The 18,592-nt window shown below is 43.3% G+C and overlaps 6 protein-coding genes across 8 annotated transcripts; 2 read left to right on the top strand and 4 right to left on the bottom strand.

Moving 5' to 3' along the window:
• The first annotated feature begins 63 nt into the window (after nucleotides 1–63).
• LOC143903442 (uncharacterized) lies at nucleotides 64–2,848 on the top strand. The gene is made up of 3 exons (XM_077417024.1): nucleotides 64–541; nucleotides 1,055–1,354; nucleotides 1,565–2,848. Exons 1-3 carry the CDS (start codon nucleotides 233–235, stop codon nucleotides 2,096–2,098), a joined length of 1,143 nt encoding a protein of 380 aa, XP_077273150.1. The 5' UTR covers nucleotides 64–232; the 3' UTR covers nucleotides 2,099–2,848.
• On the bottom strand, nucleotides 2,786–6,108 carry LOC143903437 (heparanase). Its single transcript, XM_077417011.1, has 6 exons — nucleotides 5,871–6,108; nucleotides 4,870–5,183; nucleotides 4,457–4,703; nucleotides 3,895–4,248; nucleotides 3,121–3,565; nucleotides 2,786–3,034 (listed from the first exon to the last, which is right to left on the bottom strand). The coding sequence occupies exons 1-6, from the start codon at nucleotides 5,941–5,943 to the stop codon at nucleotides 2,866–2,868; spliced, it is 1,602 nt and encodes a 533-aa protein (XP_077273137.1). The 5' UTR covers nucleotides 5,944–6,108; the 3' UTR covers nucleotides 2,786–2,865.
• Nucleotides 6,109–8,091: 1,983 nt separating this feature from the next.
• Brd8 (Bromodomain containing 8) lies at nucleotides 8,092–12,871 on the bottom strand. 3 transcript variants are annotated; one of them, XM_077417002.1, is made up of 5 exons: nucleotides 12,713–12,850; nucleotides 12,449–12,545; nucleotides 10,186–12,129; nucleotides 8,933–10,131; nucleotides 8,092–8,678 (listed from the first exon to the last, which is right to left on the bottom strand). In XM_077417002.1, exons 3-5 carry the CDS (start codon nucleotides 12,125–12,127, stop codon nucleotides 8,502–8,504), a joined length of 3,318 nt encoding a protein of 1,105 aa, XP_077273128.1. In that variant the 5' UTR covers nucleotides 12,128–12,129; nucleotides 12,449–12,545; nucleotides 12,713–12,850; the 3' UTR covers nucleotides 8,092–8,501. The 3 variants fall into 3 exon arrangements, with proteins under 3 accessions (XP_077273128.1, XP_077273127.1, XP_077273126.1); XM_077417001.1 differs by lacking the exon at nucleotides 12,449–12,545 and having other exon boundaries at nucleotides 12,713–12,871; XM_077417000.1 differs by lacking the exon at nucleotides 12,449–12,545 and having other exon boundaries at nucleotides 8,933–12,129; nucleotides 12,713–12,871.
• Nucleotides 12,872–13,013: 142 nt separating this feature from the next.
• Nucleotides 13,014–16,573, top strand: LOC143903444 (tetraspanin-33). Its single transcript, XM_077417029.1, has 5 exons — nucleotides 13,014–13,288; nucleotides 13,673–13,876; nucleotides 13,965–14,138; nucleotides 14,253–14,384; nucleotides 14,475–16,573. Exons 1-5 carry the CDS (start codon nucleotides 13,199–13,201, stop codon nucleotides 14,709–14,711), a joined length of 837 nt encoding a protein of 278 aa, XP_077273155.1. The 5' UTR covers nucleotides 13,014–13,198; the 3' UTR covers nucleotides 14,712–16,573.
• On the bottom strand, nucleotides 15,530–17,429 carry LOC143903445 (AN1-type zinc finger protein 1). Its single transcript, XM_077417030.1, has 2 exons — nucleotides 17,004–17,429; nucleotides 15,530–16,910 (listed from the first exon to the last, which is right to left on the bottom strand). Exons 1-2 carry the CDS (start codon nucleotides 17,427–17,429, stop codon nucleotides 16,509–16,511), a joined length of 828 nt encoding a protein of 275 aa, XP_077273156.1. The 3' UTR covers nucleotides 15,530–16,508.
• On the bottom strand, nucleotides 17,308–18,210 carry LOC143903450 (anaphase-promoting complex subunit 13). The gene is made up of 2 exons (XM_077417039.1): nucleotides 18,009–18,210; nucleotides 17,308–17,789 (listed from the first exon to the last, which is right to left on the bottom strand). The coding sequence occupies exon 2, from the start codon at nucleotides 17,758–17,760 to the stop codon at nucleotides 17,524–17,526; it is 237 nt and encodes a 78-aa protein (XP_077273165.1). The 5' UTR covers nucleotides 17,761–17,789; nucleotides 18,009–18,210; the 3' UTR covers nucleotides 17,308–17,523.
• Between the last annotated feature and the right edge of the window lie 382 nt (nucleotides 18,211–18,592).

Here is an 18,592-nt window from a genome sequence, read left to right as displayed (position 1 = left end):
TGAAAAGGCGGGGCGCCTTTTCGAAATCCGGAAGTGCATCGGCCACGTGACGCGTCACAGAGTCACAGGCGGTCACGAGGTGGTAGTGGTCAGGTGCTTCGCGGAGTGCCTTCTGCTTCTGCCTTCTGCTCTTCAGTGTCTCAGTCACCGAGTCACCCGTGTGTCACCGTTCAGCGCACGGTTCAGCGTGAGTTCGCGTACGTTCGACCTGGCCTCAACTCCGACCTCCGGGATGACGGGAAAGCCGAGCGGCGGCCTGGTCCGCGCAGCGCCGTTCCTCGCGCTGTTCGCCGCCGTCGTCGTCGTCTGTCACTTGGACTCCGTCCGCGCCTGCACGCCCGCCGTGATCTGGTGCCCGCACGAGGACTACGAGAGTATCTCACAGAAGTACAGCTTGTGGGGGGCCTACCGAGTGGTGTCGTCGAACCCGCTGCACAAGCTGAATTCCGAATATTTCCTGGGCGGCCTGGTCGAGCTCAACGTCACCGAGCCGGCGATCATCGCCGAGGAGCTGTGCGTCGAGGATCTGCGGAACAGCAAGGTTAGTCGTCCCCCGCTGGTCTCCCTCCTGGTTATTCGTCTACCTCTGTAAAAAGGATGCTTTACTCGGAGCTTCGGGGAGGAACACGGGGGAAAAAGAGGTGGAAGGAACCGAGAAAAGGAGGATCTCGACAAGCAGATCGCACCTGGTTCACGTTACGATATTGTCACAAAGTTTAAATGTCTTACCTCATTTCTTACACTTCTTTCTGATCCTGATTTCCGGATGTACATTTGTTCCAATTTGAAAGTAGAGAAGGCACACAAGAAGAAAGTATACCTAAGACAAATAGATCTTGCGTGGAACATTTAATGTGCTAGGACCGTTTAGCTTGTTCCATTATGATCTACAAATGTATTTTCCATCCTACAAGCGTATGTCGTAACGTATCCTGTCCCTGTGTGCTGTATTAATTGCAGTAATTATAATTAGGAACGTAGAACACAGTTATATCGATTACTTCTTTCCAGAGATTATAAGACGAAATTGTTATGAATATTACGACTATTGCAGGTGCTGTCAAACGCCGTCAACGGCTCAAAGATAATTTATTTCCCATGTGTCATCACGCCGGACGTAGTTTACCGGAAGATTTACGAGATAACAACGATAGAGGACATAAACGATGATCACGAGCTCAACATGGCCCTGAAGGACATCGATTCGAATTCGTGCATAGCGATTACGGGAAAGCAGTGCCGTTACAGCTACGCCGAACGGATAAAGAGAGAAGCGGTTGCGGACAATTCTACGGAGTTCAAGATAAAAACAGACAGAATTATTCTGTATTCCGCTAAGCCACTTTTGTTCAGGGTAAACAACATTGTTCAATCCGACGTTAATACTGCGCAAGAAATCTTAAAGCAATTTCATAAAGCTTCGAGACTTTTTTTACGATACTTGTATATTAAGCGATAAATGGGGAAAAACTGACGAAAAACGCGAACATCTTCGATGTCGATCAATTAGACAAATATAGAAATTAAAAGTAATTGAAGGTACAATTAAAGTATCTTGTTGCAGGCATCTGACAAGTCGGAGCATGTGGAACTTGTTCAATCCGAAGTCTCCGGAGCATCGAGTCGGAGCACCAAGGATGAGAAAACTGTGATCTTGACCATCAAGTTCACCGGTGTCGAGACCATCGGCGATATGACGCTCGAGTTCTTCTTCCAGATCAAAAGCGTCGGCTACTACACGCTGAACAGAGTGAATTACGAGACGAGCAACAATGGAGAACTGTTCACCAGGCGGGACATTTCCTTCCCGTTCAATTTCTCTTATCATTGCACGCCGAAAACTGTATTCTCCGGAAACGGCTCCGCGTACTTGAGCATCTCGGATATGCAAGTACAAATCGATCCCAAGAACGTGACGTTCAGTGATGCGTACGACTGCGTCGGTTTTACCAGTATACCGATTTGGACGGGAATATTCGTTACGGCGATACTGGGCCTGATTATGATATGGGCGCTGACTATGATCATGGATATCCGTACGATGGACAGATTCGACGATCCTAAGGGGAAAACTATTACGATCTCCAGCGCGGAGTAGAATAATAATGGAAACTTATAATGCAATTATAGGTATTGAGTACTCGTGCGAAACTTTATCACAATTATCGTGTCGATTGTTCAAAATGACGATTATCGTTTTGAACATTTAATTCCCCGATTTGAGTGTCACACGTTTTCACAGAAACCGAGAGAGTATTTAGTAGTAATGATAATACTAGTCTCATTACGAAGAACTTTCGCTCGATGTATAAATATATCATTCCTTTGTATAATATTATCTTACTTTCGATATTTATATATTGTTCGCTATTGTACGTTTGCTGTTTGTATGATATAACGGTTATGAACTTCTTATGTTAGTCCTTATGCGTATGGAAAGTTCTAAAATCCTTCGAGTGAGTGAAAATAGCACAATATATATATATATACATATATCATATTAAAGATATAAACGGAAAGTGTTCTTTGAAACAGGAATATCATAAGCAGTAGAAAAATAAATTAGCCATGTAAACTCACGGTGCAACCGAGACAGCTGCGTTATTGCCCGTTATAGCGCAATGTAATGTTTTATTATTTCAAAAAACGATAGTAAAAAAAGGCGGATTGGGAACCGAGAACAGTCACACGGTAGGCGAATAATTTCTACTGGATGAAACGCCTTCTATATGCCTGTACAAGCTTCCTTGTTGATAAGAGTTTGTAAAAAATATGTAACATAAGCTATATAATATAAATGTTTAATATAATGTATAAGACATACAATATAAACGTCCTGTAAAATCGATTTGTCGCTTTCTTTATTCATGTCGCACACGCAGGAACATCAATACCGTGAATTATCATGAACACCATAGAATATGGTGGTAAAAACACGGGATTTATAGGATCCAATATCACAGGTCGAAACGGCGGCAAATCTCCGTTCGGTTGCAGCCTCAGCGCTTCAGCTTCGCCATTCAACTTTATCTCGCTGCAAAACGAATGTAGCTCAAATTTGCCATTCAATCAGCTCAATATCCGTTATAAAGTTTCATTTGATCACTATTTTATACATACCTCGATTGCAAATGATCGGCGGTCAGAGCGTAATATAAAATCTTTACGGTTTTACTCGGTTGTATAAACAACTCTGGAATATCCACGTAGGCGGCGATCTTGCCTATGTTCATTCCATAGAGCGTGACAGCCGGCACTCGGGCGATCAGCGCTTTCTTCGGCGTGCAATGCGCGTACAATCGTACGTAGCCGAAATTATTGGGCGTGACCAATCGCAGGACCCTCTCCGACACGAATTGCTTGTAAAACACACTGACCCACCAGTCGGGGTTTGGCGTGAGATCCGGCGATACCATAGCGTAATCCCCGCCGAATAACGATTGTCTCGTGACGACGTTTAATCCCGCCCTAGCGCTGTACCCCAATTTGTCCAACCATAGAAATCCGGCTACGAATCTGTCGGACAATCCGGGCGCACCTCCGCCAAACGCAGTGCTGGTCTCCGCTATAAATTAGATTTTCTATTGAATGCAGTCTTTTGTGTTATGCAATAGTATATTCTCAATTAAAAAATCCATCCTAAAAAGATTGTGCGAGTAATAAATAATAAAAAAATATATATATATATATTTTTTAAAATCGGAAGATCTGCAGTTTTCAAGAAAAGATATCACATATTTAGAGATTTATATATGTATAATTTAATGCATGTAATGATAATAGCATTATGATTTAGAGAAATAATTCATCGAGAGTGAAACTGAAGGCAGAAAAGTGATACTTGCAAATGAATTCAATATCTTAACGTTAAGTCTCACGACGTAAGATACATACATAGCCACGTAGGAATGTCTTTTCCTGAGTCGACAATGCATTGTCTCAGGGAATTAATTTCCCCTGGTAACGAGTTGAACGTGAGAGGATTCACGAAATCATTGACCTTAGCTTCTCGTCCATTCAGATAATACTGATGCCAAGTGACGTAATTCACGGTGTTGTTCTGGCTACTCAAAAACGTTTTGGCATAATACTCTCCCACGCCATCTCCGACGTGATTCACTTCTGGTCCAACGAGAATGCTGTCGGCGTATCCTGCTACGTTTAGCAATTCTCTTAAATGATCGTAATCCTTCGCGAGTTCGGTCGCAGGGATTGTCACGTTGAACACGTGTTTAAAGGAATTTGGTTCTGAAAATGTCAAAATAAGTATCAGAGGTTGTACGCGCGCGTATCATTCCGTATATGTGTGTACATATTTTGCGATAAATTAATAATTTACACTGGTATTCTCGTGTAATTAAAATTTTCTTCTTAACTTATTATTAATTTGACATTTATATATCAATCACATTTTACACACATATAATTGACTTTTCGCGTTTATAAAGTTGCCTACCGTTTCCCAATTGCCAATCTAGTAGCATTCCTTGACTCTTAGCAAACGCGATAATCTCCTGTGTGTTACCGTCATCCCAGGACCCATCTGGATTTCTGAGCAACACGTTCAGATCGAAGATCATTCGTAACTCGGACTTCACTGTAAAATCATAGATAGCGAGCAAATCCGCACCGGATATGGTAAAGTTGCTGATATCCTGGCCATCTACGGGACTGAGGATCTTCTCAGAAGAGCTCTGTTCCATCTGAAATAGTCATGCGTGCATTAAAACAGCATGATTGAAGCTTCAAGTGGTTTTCTAATTAATTTCTATAATCTCAAAATAAATAGAATAAGTGAATAAGTCTGTATCACAAGTTGCAAGATCTTTTTGTGTTACTTATAAAGAATGTCATATTTAACAAACCGACCTGATCCTGAACAAATGTCAGACAATCCGCAGAGGTTCCACCCACTCTGACATAAGCCGGGCTTAAGTGACGGGCCAAATTGACAAATTTTTCCTGTCCGACGGGCAATTTATTCATTCTTCGAAGTAAAGATGTGTCGAGACCGAACGACAAGAACTTATCGGAGACGATGTGTAACAGAGGCTGCTGTCTGTCAAAATGGAACACATAGGAATGGATTGGAGGATGAATATTGGAGCTCCATAACGAGAAGATCAATAGCGTCGAGCATAGACCCAATGCGGCGCAGCAGAGTATAGAGCGTACAGTTGGGCCTGCAATAAGAATAACATGTCAAAATTTATAAGCAATGAAAAAAGCATATTATGAGAAATAAAAAAAATAGTTACGTGCAACATATGTATGGCTTTGAGATTATTTTAACATATTACAAAAAATTTTACAATTTTACACTTTTACTTTCACAACACAGCAAAGGAATTATGCAATAAAGCAGATTTAAAAAAAAAAAAATACATTTAATAAAGCAAGAAATGAATGTGAAATCAATAGATCTGTATATATATATAGTTTATTAACTTTAGCATAACAGCCAGAAAGTGGACAATAGATCTGTATAAGTGTAATAAATATAACTTTATAAAAATAATAAAAGTAACAAATATATGACTAAATACAATAAATATAAATATATATAAATGCAATCAATCTCTGCAAATGTGATAAGTAGAACTACAAAATATTATGTGTATGCACATGTGTGTTCAAATACGACCACGTGACGCGGTGTTTCCCGGTAAGCATGGCGGCAGGATGGTCTCATTAGCGGCTTGCCGTCTCGGCGACGTAACGCAAAGAAAGACAGGATGCAACACGTGATAATTGATATAGCGTTTCAGACGAGGTGATTCATTCGCGAGCAAGAAAAGCGAAAAGGCACGTAACACGAGTCGCAACGTTCGTCTAATCTTCACAGAGATGCGCCCCAAGTCCGAACTTACCACCACGTACGCGCGAGTCGCTCAGATCCTGATACCGGCTCTTGCCCCAGTCGTTGTTCGCGAAGTAGCTCATCGTCGTCGAGGAGATTCCCACAGCCTGGCCGGACCGACGAAGTCGCGAATGTCAATCCGCAATCCGCACGCTCGCCGCTCTTTTCGCGCAATTGCGCATCCTCTGTGAACAATTGAATCGTCGAACCTCCACCAACCTCCGCCTGTTTCCGCCTCGTGCCGCAAGAGCGAGCGCGGGCGGAATGAGGAATGGCCGGGATGAAACCCATGCGAGCAGAGCAAAGAATCATAATTGATTGCGCGGGAGCTTTCCAGCAAGCGACACAAGTCGACACAGATATCGTTTTGTCTTTGTTACTCATTGCCAAAAAAAGAAAGATAGAACGACGTTTGTGTCGGCTTGTGTCACTTGCTGGAAAGCTTGCGTTTTGCCGAACCTCTGCTTAGCTGAGCGCAAAGTAGCAATGAAGTGGTTGGATCCAAAGGTAAGAACCAATCACATTCAATTGCTACTTTGCGCTTAGCTAAGCAGAGGTTCGGCAAAACGCAAATATGAGATCAAAGAGATTGTCAAAGTAGCGTTCAAGTGACTTTTATGTAATGAAAGTCATGAGAACGTCATTATAAGCTTTATGTTCTACCTGGAGTAAACAGACTGTCCTCCGCCTCATTTTCTCCGATGCAAATCGAGAAATAAATAGACGAATTGCAAAACACAAAATATAGATCATGCGCGAATAACTAATTCGCAAACGAACACTTGCCGTTCGAATAAAAGAAAGAATATGAAGAAAAAAAAAAATTTGTTCGTATTTAAAAATTAAATTCATGAATTAATGACGCGGATTGAAAAGTTTCGATTATTTTAGCGAATAATTCGTATATTTTGAATAATTCGTTTATTCCGAATAGTTCGGATAGTTTCTTCAAGACTAATAATATTATAATAATAACGATCCGAGAGAGAGAGAGAGAGAGAGAGAGAGAGAGAGAGAGAGAGAGAGAGAGAGAGAGAGAGAGAGAGAGAGAGAGAGAGAGAGAGAGAGAGAGATAAAATGTATATACACGATTTACCTCTTCTATAAAGAAATTTTCTGATTATCCCAGTAACAAAATTACTGGGATATTGTTGATTTTACTTCTGTTTAGATTTTTTGCCACGTGATCTTTTTGCTTTCTTAACGTTCCGTGACTCGTTGTTCGTTCGTTCGCAATGATTTACATGTGACAAGATCGCTTCACGACTTTTGAGACCTGAGCCAGAAGTGGATGCAGCCTGATGGTGTTCCGAAGAGACTACTGCGTTTGACGTAAAAACCGTTTCCTCGATACTAGTAGACGATCCTTTTCCCGATTGTAATTTCTCTGTTTTAGGGTTCAACCAACGTCTTCGTGTTCTGCAAACTAGACACAGATAATTATACATATATATGTACACATTTAAAAAGAGTGTGTCCAGTAGTTTAACATTAAGCAATTGCGCGACGAATATGGAACGTACAATAGGGTGGAGAGGCGCGTTAAAGTTTACTTTTAGGCGATGTCTCCGCGACCGAATCGGAGCTGGAATTCGAAGAACGGGGAATGCAGGAACGACTCCTGTTCGCGGCACGGTTCCTGTAGGAAACGCTATGCCGACGCTTCCTCTTCGCGGTTAATCTCTGCCGCGATGACTCCGAGCTGCTCAGCTCGTCCTCCGCCCAGAATTGCCGATCGGTATCGTCCGAGATCGGTGGAGCCGGAGCCGGTGGCTTTAAACATCACGAACAATCATTCTATGGCCCGCGCATAAAAAGGGTCGTGTACGCGCTATGTATTTGCTCTCTCTCGTTTTACGCTTCGCTCACAGCTTCCCCGTGGGTTTCCGAAGCGCGTCCTCCTCTCTTTTCTCCGACATCGGAGGCACGATTTTCATAACCCTCGTCCTCGGAGCTGCACGTCATCTTCGCGTCCCCCCAAGCGCAATAGTAGCCCATCCTCCTGTTTCGCATAGAAATCGCGCACCGGTGCAATTGTCGCGTGCAATTTATCACATTTTACAAAATTATTGTTTCGACATACTGGCGAATTTTTACGGATAATCAATCGAGCAATTATAAGAGTTGTACATACGAGATGTGTAGTGTTTTTTTCTTGCAGGTACCGCAGATCGGATTTATCGCGATGCGAGATAATTCTTTTATGGACCTGGTTTCGAGAAAGCCGTTAATCCTTTGTTGAATTTTTGTTTATTATACACGTTTGCAGGAAACAAAACTGTACGATCGACACCTTTGAAACAGATTTACTCTCATCTCTATCTTTTTTTTATCAATATAATTTCTTATTATATTTAAAAAGATAAAAAGAGTCAAAGACAGAAAAATTGAACTGAAAGAAGTGTCGCTTTGTAATGCTTAAATTTTACAGCTACCAATTTACAACTATCTCAGCTGTCACACACATAGTTGTATCGTAACTGACCTTACAAAATACGAGGGAGATCAATTAATTTTATACAATGATAATATCACAAATAAACCTTCCTCGTAAGCTTTGGGTACCGCTTATTCACGTACACGACACAATTGGTTTCACGCACGAGCGTATCTTTACAACTGTACAACTTGTTAATATGATCTAATCGTTCTCGGATTTTCTGCGTTTTTTCGAACGTGGACTGTCGGTATCGTGGGGACTCGGAGTGATGTGACTTCGTTTCCGTTTAAGGCTGCTCTCGATTGCCTCGCTGCTACTGCTCGCAGCAGTCCTGGTCTCTCTCCGAAACGTTCCTTCTCCCGTTGCTTGCACCAATATCTGACAAATAAATCACATATTAGTGTGACGCTCGAAAATTTGAAATACATAAAAAAAAAAAAATACAATAAAATGCACACTGAAAAAGAATATTATACAAAAAATATTCTAGCCCGTCTTTAACGATTTTTTCACGAGTACTGTATTGCTTTCCTCTAATCAGTTTCCTAACGCATTTTTAAACAAGTATGTCACAACAGCCGTTAGCAAAAAGTATAAATTACAGTTATGACTAAACAGAATACTTTCCTTACCTGCATATGTTGCAAGCACTCCTCTTGCATCGAGACTGCCATTTTAAAGATAAACGTATCGTGTTTGTTGTACATAATCGCGTTCTGAAACATAACCATGACGTCCCTCTGAAAGTGCATGGTCGACCTAATCGTGCCGTTGTCGATGTTCTTTTTGATGGTCGACAGATCCATCGGTCGAAAGATCACCGAGTGATATCCAGGCGCCTGATCCTCCGTGATCGGCCTGAGAAACACCGACGCGTATTTGTGCGTGGCCAGACGATTGTAGACGAGCATGACCGCTTTCTTCCAAGCACGGTAATCCGCGCCTTCTCCGGTGCTTTCGTTCTCCGGCTCGCTGTCTACGGCGACGTTCTGCTTCTTGGAATACGTCTTCATCGCCCGGCCGCTGTTCAGTTTGCTCAACGGGGACTCCTCTTCGTCCAATTCAGGCTCCTCCACGACCGTGGATTCCATCTCCTTCTTTATGTTCTGCTCGCCCTCCGCGTTCTTCTTGACATCCGTTTTCTCCCCTTTCTCCTCCTTCACCTCCACAGTCTCTTTCTTGTCTTCCTCTGATAGACCGTGAAGCGGGCTCTTCCTGTGGAACGAACCAGTAACTTCCGGTGCCGTTTCAGTCTTTGGTTCTTCGGACTTGACTTCCGCACTCTCCGTTTGCTTGATACTCATTTCCGCGTCGGTTGTCGTCGCCTCGACTGACTCAGTCTTGACACTTTTCGCCTCCTCTACGGTTACCACATGCTTAGTATCCTCGTTTCTATCGACCGATTCACTGCCGACTTCCTCTTTGATCTCTGCATCCTGCAAGATGGAACTCGTAGTATCTTCCAAAGAGTCCTTGACCTCCTCCTTTTTAAACTCGTCCGTGTATATCTCCAATGTTTCCTCGTTCGCTCCTTCTGCCTGCGACTTTACCGAAGACTCCTTTTTTATCTCCACGACAATCTTCTCTTTCACCAGGACCAATTCCTCCTTGAACGATTCCAAGGACTCAGTGCTTTCGGCCGTGTTCTCGATGACCTGCTCCTCCGCCACTGCTTTCTTCTTACTCTTCATACTTTGGCTACTCTCCTCATCCTCTAGGATCAAGCTGATATCCTGTGACTTTTCCGTGTCTTCGGTACCACTGGGTAGGTCGTTCGTCACCTCCGAAGAGACGCTGACAATCTCCGCGGACGGCACGTCCTGCTGATCCCCTGTAATTTTCGCCAGATATATTTCTAATTGATCTAATCCCGCATTAGTTTTACCTTCAGTGTCTTCTAGAGGCTCCTTCTGCTCTTTAACGCTACCGGGCGACTCTTTGCCATCAGGCGCCTTCACTTCCGTTTCTTCTTCTTCCTCTTCATCTTCCTCTTCTACCTTCTCGTCCATGGTCTCGTCTATCGTTTCCTTCGTTTCGTCCGGAAGTTTAGAATTATTCTCCTCAGGCTCTACGTTCGACGAGGTGTCCACTGATTTCGCTTCAACGTCCTGTTGTTTCTCCTCCGTTGGAGCATCCTTACTTGTCTCTTCGTCATTGATTTTTACCTCCGAAACGAGTTTTTCTGCCAAAGTCGTTCTCTTATCACAAGTATTCGTCTCGGACTTCGTCTCCGATGTGTTTGATACCGTCTCCGTGATCTCCGCGACGATAATTTTCGGTTCCTGCGGATCTATGGCGACGGTCCCAATAATCTCGGCGATATTCGAGGTACTGGAATCGATCTCCTCAATCGCCATCTCGCTCTGTGGCGAATCGGACAACGACACGGGTTCGTCCACATCCCTCGGCTGCGGCCTTGGTCCCGTTGCCGCTGTCGGCATTTCCGTCGCTTGTTGGGGTACACTCGCAAGACCGCCGATAACTGCCGTCGTCGTCGTCGTCGTCGTCGTTGTCGAGCCACTTGTGTCCAACGTCTGCGGGCTACCGGTTATCTCCTCCTTGATCAACTCTTCGATGTCGTCGATGATGTCGTTTATCTCGTCCTTATCTATCACGTCCGCCATTATGTCTTTCCGCATCACGTCTATGTGGTCAATTATCTGCACCATGTTCTCCGACACGGGTATATTTGCCGAAACGGCAGTCGCCGGAGCTGTCGCCGATATCGTCGTCGCTGTCGCCGCTTCGTTCTGAACAGCCGCTTGCTGAACCTGGGCCTGCGATTGCACGGCTTGCTGAAAATTGCGCACCTCAGGGGTAGTGGCGGCCACGGTTGCGGTCATCTGTTGTTGCTGCGCGTGGGACACGATCGCGTTGGACGATGTCGTTTGCAAATTCGGTAGAGGTCCTCTTTGCGTGCTCGCCGGCATTTCCAGCAGCATGGAAAGCGTGGGAGCGCCGACGGATGGCCGTTCCGGTGCCGCGTTCGCGCTGGCTATCGCCGTCGACACCAACTGCTGCAATTGCGGCGACACGTTCTGCGCCAGTTGCGCGTTCAGCATCTTAGGGCTGGACCCAAGTAGGCTGGTGATAGTTGGCGAGCTCACTTGAACGGGAGTGGACGGAAAGGACTGCACGGTCTGAGTGGTCGGACTGGGAGATTTCAGGAGACTCGTCAGCAACGGAGACCTGCCGCCCCTGTTACTTTTCTTCTCCTCGTCGTTCTCCGCCGGTGATTCCGTCGCCCCAGATTCCTGCGCCACCTCCGTCACACCTTCGGTGTGTTTGCGATTCACGATCGAAGTCGAGACGGACGGCGAGCTCATCTCTTGCTTCTGTTGCTGTTGACGTTTCGCCAGCCACGCTATGTGGGTTCGCGCCTTCTGCTCCGACTCACGTTCCTCCTGTTGTATATCGAGCCACATCTTCTCCAGCTTCTCGTCGCTTATCGCGCCGGACTTGAGGTGGTTTATATCCGCCTTGAGTCGCAAATACTCTTCTTTCTGACGGGTCAGATTTTGGCTCAGCTCGCCTATTCTCTCCTGCGTCAATTTTCTGACTATAGACTCGCCGGTGGTCTCCCCGCTCTCCCGCTTCTTCCTCTTCGGCGTGTCGGCATTCTCCAGTAGACAAGCGTATTGCATGGCGCATGACTTTTGAGAGAACCAGTCTGCAGGCCTTACCGGTTCCTTTTCGACAAATGGCTTCAACGACCTGGACACACTCATCCAATTCTGATCTCCAGACTTCAGCACGCTTGACGCGAGACACAATTGTTCTCGGGTTGACCATGTGTCGCAGGTTGAATTCGTACGTTTGACTTTCATTTCTGAAATTTATTTTCTTAATTAGATTACTATGCAACTGTTGCAACTACTACGTAACTATCTTTCATATAGCAGGAAATACCACATTAAAAAAAAAATGTTGTATAAGATTGATTAAATAAACTTAATTTTAATAGTCAACTTTGTAAAAGTTTTGTCATAAGACAAAAATTACAAGTATTGATATATTAAATCTTAGTTACATTTTCTTTCCTTCTTTTATTTCACTATTTTCTTTCCTTTCCTCTTAAAATTAACTTTTGAATATACATGTTAATTAAACATTAAAAAAAAGAGCAGAGTATAAGATTTTTTATTTACGTTAATATTCTTTGTTTGCCCGGTTTCTAGGTTAGAAAAACCTTATTAACTCGTGCCAAGTGTCTGTCAAAAAAAAGTATCCTGTTCCTTTTAAAAGCTAAAAATAACGTATTATCCGTGAGTGACAAATATATAATAAAATTACGTAAAAGTTGGTAAAACCAAAATATTCATTGGAATACTCAATACACAATTGTGTCTTAACCTACAAGTCGAGCTTCTTTCGTCAAAAACGCGTCGAAGACTTTCGAAAGCCGAACTTACTGTCTTGCATGGATGTCATTGCGCCTTTTTCCGAGAGATTCCAGACTCGCTGTGTAATTCACGAGGTATGTACGTGCGACGCAGCTTCAATTTACGATTAATCCGTCGCCGCACTTTGCCACGCGATTGTTCAAAAAATAATCGGAAACAGTTTCTCAGTTCAGTTTAGTTCCACTTCCACAATCCACTGCCACTGCCTGCAACAAACAAACCCGCCGTCGCGGAACGCGGAACGGACGGACAGCTGATCGCGATTCGAACTCGCGCGACGGAACGCCGGAACGTCGTGACGGGAGAACGGCGTAAATGGCGGAACGAGCGGGGGCTACCGAAGTATGCGTCGACCCAGGTTGCGCCTCATCGCCGTGAGTTGAGACGACCGCGACGCGTAAAAAACGAACGAGCGAGACACGTGCCACGCGTGAGGATCCGTCGCCGAGGACGCCGATCGTTTGTGATATTCGCCGAGTCCCCCGCCGCGACACGATGATGAATAATCGCAGGCGAAGCAACAACTTCACGTACGTCAGCTCGTGCGTCAAGTACATGATCTTCATGCTGAATTTCGTCTTTTGGGTAAGCGAAACTCCGTCCGTGGACTCGTCTTTCCGCGTTCCTCGCGTCGCGCTTGATCCACGCCGCGTACTCTCGAATTCGCAATTTCCTCGCAGACGTATATAGAGATGACACATTTGCGTGTCACTTTCGAATCTCCAATTGTTTGCTCAGCTGAAATCTCCATGCGTCTTTACGTGGATTAGATAAAATGGAACACGAGAGTTAAAGATAATCAATAAGTTAGTTTTCCATTGCTAAACGAGCTACATTAGTTCAAGAATTGTACATACCCTAAAATGTGAGAATCTGTGATGTTGGTTTGTCATACTTCAATGTATATGTACACCTCTCTGATGTAAAAACGGCGATGATTGTATTCAAATGGTTTTTCTTTATGCCCAGCTGTTTGGCGGACTGCTAATCGGCGTAGGTCTCTACGCGTTCGTGGACAAATGGCAGGCGACTGGATCTGTCAGGGTGGAGAACGTTTACGACGTGGTCCTGAATATCTCCCTGGTGATGCTGATAGCCGGCGGAGTAGTCTTCGTTGTTAGTTTTGCGGGATGCGTCGGAGCCCTTCGCGAAAACACATGCCTTCTTAAATTCGTTAGTATTCCGCGTACAAGAATGTTCCTACAAGCCGCGCGAAACACACGCGATTGACCGACCGAATAATTTTTTTTTTTTTTTCCAGTACTCGCTGTGTCTTCTGGTATTCTTCCTTTTGGAGATGGGTGTGGCGATCGTCGGTTTTGTGTTCCCGCACACGTTGCAATCTCTCTTGGAAGAGTCCTTCACGGACAAAATAATTCAGACGTACAGAGAAGATCCGGATCTGCAGAATTTCATCGATTTCGGCCAGCAAGAAGTAAAGACCACCGATGAAATTATTAACAATGATGAAAAATATATTTCTCATGCTTGTACAAGTTTATCCAATGTCGTATACTCAGTAAAATATTCGTAAAATTTTACGTTGCAGTTCAAGTGTTGTGGCCTGAGTCAAGAGGGATACCTAGATTGGGGGAAGAATGAATATTTCAATTGCACTAGCCCCAGTGTGGAACGTTGCGGCGTACCGTTCTCTTGTTGCATAAACGCTACTGATATATCCGTACGTACATCGTCACATTTATGTATGGAAAACCAAAGATTTTGACAGCTATTTGACACTGTACAAATAAAATAATTTCAACTTTCACAGAGCGGACTTGTAAATATAATGTGTGGCTACAAAGTCCAGATGTTACCAGTGTCGGAAGCAAGCAAGAAGGTGTGGACCAGCGGATGCATCGAGATCGTGCGTAGCTGGGCGGAACGTAATCTCTACACGATAGCTGGCATCGCTCTGGGCATCGCGCTCAGCCAGCTCTTTGTAATCTACCTCGCGAAAACGCTGGAGGGCCAGATCGAGCTGCAGAAGTCCCGCTGGCATTCCTGAGCTTGACTTCAGGCCACCTACCGTTATCAGATACATTCTGCGGCCAACAGGCAGGTGGCCAGCGGCGGCCGATCGCGCGGATCGCAGGACACAGAGACATATATAAACGCGCGAATGGCACTCCTCGTTCTCTTTGCGATCTCTTTATATATACTGTGCATTTTGTCCCTCATCAAGCTCGTCCTTTATTTCAAGAATTACTTTCACCTGTACGTGAGTAAACGATAATACGCGTCGCCGGCAGTCGACGAGCTGTCTTCGTACGCTAGAGGATACGTTCGCGATCGAAGGCATCGATAAAGATCTTGCATAAAGATTGTATTACATACGCGGGTGCAGAAATGGTGTCCTGTGTGCGTTCACAATCAGCGGTAAAAGCTCTTTTTAATACTCAGGAAAGCGTACCTTCTTGCTTACATAGTTAATCGCATGATTGAAATGCTTCGCGTTTGCATCGACGAGTCACGTGTCGTGCGATCATGCTTTTGTGAATGCTGCACGGGACACGATTAATGCATTCGGTTCCCGTACATGCGACTGGTAACTCGAAATGACAATTAAAGACAAAAGTGAGAGACATTTACCACGATAAATTCTGTAATAAGCATGTTACATTGCGCTACATCATAGCATTGTAGAAAAATCGCTGAATTTGATGATTACATATAACATCTGTTTCTCGAGCGTTATTCTTCTATCGAGCCAATTTGTAATCTTTCAAATTTTTTTCATTTTCATCGCGATTTCAATGTATGTACTTCATGCAATGTACTTTACGCAAAAGTAACTTGCTTAAATTAAAACATTCAGATCTGACGTCATCTTTCTAACGCGTAGTTTATTGCGATGTATGAATTTCATAATTTGCAGCACAATGACACAAAGTTGTTTTAATGGTTAATATTAATGTACTATTAATAATATTAATAAGTGACATAGGAGCTTGTTTCATAAGACTTCGGATAACGATAACGTCGTGTGCACATTTTCGCATATGTTACTTCCATTGAGATATGTAAGTTAGAACATAATGAATTTGAGATTAGAGTATCATCTGTGTAATTGAATCTTCAGAAATTAATTTGCTCCATTAGCTGGGTGTAAAATCGTCGGATTATTTTGATTTCTTTTCCTACATTTAAATATTTTTAAGCATTAAAAACGCGTTCGATCATAGAGCAACATGTATATAAGCAATTTTTGCTTCTATACTTTTTCTTTTACAATTGATAATTACGAATGTATTGTTCTCCTACAAATAAGTGGATGTACGTGCACTGTTGAACTTACGATATTGATAATTATTAATGGTGATTCTCATTCACTCGTAGTGTATGCGATGCCATATCTGTATTATGAAATCATGAGCGCACATTTATTTGAATACAATATTATTAATTTATATTTCTCTGTTGCTATATTAGCATAACTCGTGTATATGAGACAAGAAACGTCCAGTGCCAAAGTCAGAATCTCTTTTTTTAAAAACAAATCTGACAATAATCTGGTGTAAATGATTTGTTCGATGCATTTAGATGTCTCTTTGTCAAGAATAAATGTAAAACTGATATAAAACCTTCTAGTTTGTAATAAACAAGTATTATTCTAACAAAACTGTGTTCTTTCGCCATTATCGATAAGTCAAATTATGTCGACAGAGAATCGTATAAAATCCCATATATCACAAGTGGCACGAAAAAAATCATACTGTTTTAATAGTTGCCCAATTAGTGGATTGTTGCCTGTTACTCTCTTTTGCAGAAATTTCATTACAACAAAATACCATACATACAATACTTATTTATACAAAGATGGATCTATTACATTATTAGGTACATTATCAGAATATTCCAAGATAACTCGCTCGCCGTCGAAAACAGCAGATTCTTCAAATAATTTTGCCAAAGGTGTGTCCATCTCGTTGCATATCAGATCTCCGGTAGAATGACGGAAGAGTTTCAATTTATTCGTGGTGGCTGTATTATTGTTACTCGGAATATAGTTCCGAACTTTGAGTGTGTCCGCTATTGAATCTATACATTTGCCAATCGTCCAGTGCATGTTGACGTAGGTGCCTTTCGACGTGCCTATGTGTTTATTTTTAACCGTGAGTGGCAAATGCACAAGGAAGTAACTTCTCTCGCTCGTTGGTACATTTCTGGGACCAATCGCGGAACATTTCACACGCATGAGTTGTACCTGCAAGCAGAGAAAAATATGTATAACACACATCTACGCTTACGTTTTCCGTTAAAATATACATTTTCTGTTTTATATAACATGTAATAGTACTTTATTTGCCAGTGTTGTATTCTTGGATTTCCTCAAACTCTCCGCGATTTGTTGATCCACTATAGCTTTTGCTTCTGCAAACTGGTTCTTCGATATCTGCCATTTCTTCAGTTTCTGTGTCTTCTCCGCTTTACTCAGCTCCGAGCGCTCCGAGCATTCGTGATGCCTGTGCGCCACGCAAAAATACCGCTTACACTTAATACACTTGAGCAGCGATGTATCCTCGCAAGAATCATTAGAGCACAGAATGCTTGCCAATTGTTTTACAACGGATTCTGAGGTCTCCGTTTTTAAACACTCGTGCGATACCATATTGAAATGCTCTTTGCAGAAGGTGGCCTGACAATGCTCGCAAACAAATGGCAAGAAGTCCAACAATTTGCAGTCCGCCACCGAACATTGTTTGCCAGTCGCCGGAAATTCCATTGTAGCAACAAAAGGATATCAATATTATAATTGGATTTAATGCTTCGGATACTGTATTTAATTTTTCGGCGTTCAGGAAGAGTGGAAGCGATATTTAGTTGTGCAGTGGCGTCGGAGAATGCAGATGATTGTCGCTGAGAGAGCTTAAAGCCAGATTATTCCACTTCTGCTCCAATTCCTTCAATGTCATGTGCGAGTCGCCGTTGTCGCTCTCGGGATCCGGGAGCTCGGCCACCGGTGTCGAGATGTCGTCGATGGGTAGGCGTTCCTTACGCCAGCCCTCGTCGATCACGTCTATCAGCCTGCCGTCTCCGCACACCTGACTGTCCATCCCGCAAACGACAGTCAACACACGTTAGGCTTGAGAAAACATCGTACTTACAATACTATCTTAACAGGTTAATGAATATTATGCTGTTTGAATATTATGTACATATATATCTATATCTATGTGAAATTAAACACATTTATGTGTCATTTGATCGAAGCAAGTCAAGTATCTGGACCTTACAGAAGTCAAACTGATCAACTCCACTCTTTGTAAATTTTTTGGTAATTATACAATTTTAGGGGCCTCACCTCAAATATCGATGAAATTTATGCTCAATCGACGCGTTTTTACACGAAACAAAAGAATCTGGCAGAAAAACGTGTCGCCTGTGCCCCGCGACGCGAGATATTAAACGTTAGTTGACCGGAATCAAGTTATGATTTCTGTCGAACCGATGAGATCAGACGCAGACGAGATGTAGTTACCCTGCGTTCCGTAAAGGCCTGGACACACGAATCGACGGAAGACGTAAGACGTAAATCGTAAGGAAGTCCACTAATCGGAGTCGACTATTAAGGCCTTCACATAAAATGCCGTAAGGACGTAAAACGTAAGCGTAAGAAAATCGATCAATCCCAATCGAGTATTTTCCCCTACTCGGATTACGGACAGTACAATACTCGATTGGGATTGGGTCGCTTTTCTTACGCTTACGTTTTACGTCCTTGCGCGATTTTATGTGTGAAGGCCTTTAAAGAGGGGAATAGTCGACTCTGATTGGTGGATTTCCTTACAATTTACGTCTTAGGCTGATTTTCCACTGAGCGCGTCACGCGTCGCGTCGTCACAAGTTAACCAATCAAAACATCTCATTTCATTACATTCTTGTGAC

Source organism: Temnothorax americanus, unplaced genomic scaffold, assembly GCF_048541705.1.
Source record: "Temnothorax americanus isolate GAGA-0224 unplaced genomic scaffold, ASM4854170v1 Scaffold47, whole genome shotgun sequence".
NCBI classification, from domain to species: Eukaryota; Metazoa; Arthropoda; class Insecta; order Hymenoptera; family Formicidae; genus Temnothorax; species Temnothorax americanus.
This window is presented reverse-complemented; position numbering and strand designations above follow the sequence as displayed.

Bases quoted from the DNA above. Each gene is read 5' to 3' on its own strand.
- Brd8 (XM_077417000.1), bottom strand. The intron at 8,679-8,932 runs GTAAGGAAAGTA...TTTATTTGTCAG, and splicing joins AGTGCTTGCAACATATGCAG to ATATTGGTGCAAGCAACGGG.
- LOC143903450 (XM_077417039.1), bottom strand. From the start codon at position 17,760: ATGGACAGTCAGGTGTGCGGAGACGGCAGGCTGATAGACGTGATCGAC.
- LOC143903442 (XM_077417024.1), top strand. From the start codon at position 233: ATGACGGGAAAGCCGAGCGGCGGCCTGGTCCGCGCAGCGCCGTTCCTC. The intron at 542-1,054 runs GTTAGTCGTCCC...CGACTATTGCAG, and splicing joins AGGATCTGCGGAACAGCAAG to GTGCTGTCAAACGCCGTCAA. The intron at 1,355-1,564 runs GTAAACAACATT...ATCTTGTTGCAG, and splicing joins CTAAGCCACTTTTGTTCAGG to GCATCTGACAAGTCGGAGCA.
- LOC143903444 (XM_077417029.1), top strand. From the start codon at position 13,199: ATGATGAATAATCGCAGGCGAAGCAACAACTTCACGTACGTCAGCTCG. The intron at 13,289-13,672 runs GTAAGCGAAACT...CTTTATGCCCAG, and splicing joins TGCTGAATTTCGTCTTTTGG to CTGTTTGGCGGACTGCTAAT. The intron at 14,139-14,252 runs GTAAAGACCACC...TTTACGTTGCAG, and splicing joins TCGATTTCGGCCAGCAAGAA to TTCAAGTGTTGTGGCCTGAG.
- LOC143903445 (XM_077417030.1), bottom strand. From the start codon at position 17,429: ATGGAATTTCCGGCGACTGGCAAACAATGTTCGGTGGCGGACTGCAAA. The intron at 16,911-17,003 runs GTACTATTACAT...CTCTGCTTGCAG, and splicing joins ATACAACACTGGCAAATAAA to GTACAACTCATGCGTGTGAA.
- LOC143903437 (XM_077417011.1), bottom strand. From the start codon at position 5,943: ATGAGCTACTTCGCGAACAACGACTGGGGCAAGAGCCGGTATCAGGAT. The intron at 5,184-5,870 runs GTAAGTTCGGAC...TTCTTATTGCAG, and splicing joins CGACTCGCGCGTACGTGGTG to GCCCAACTGTACGCTCTATA. The intron at 3,035-3,120 runs GTATGTATAAAA...TTCGTTTTGCAG, and splicing joins GCCGATCATTTGCAATCGAG to CGAGATAAAGTTGAATGGCG.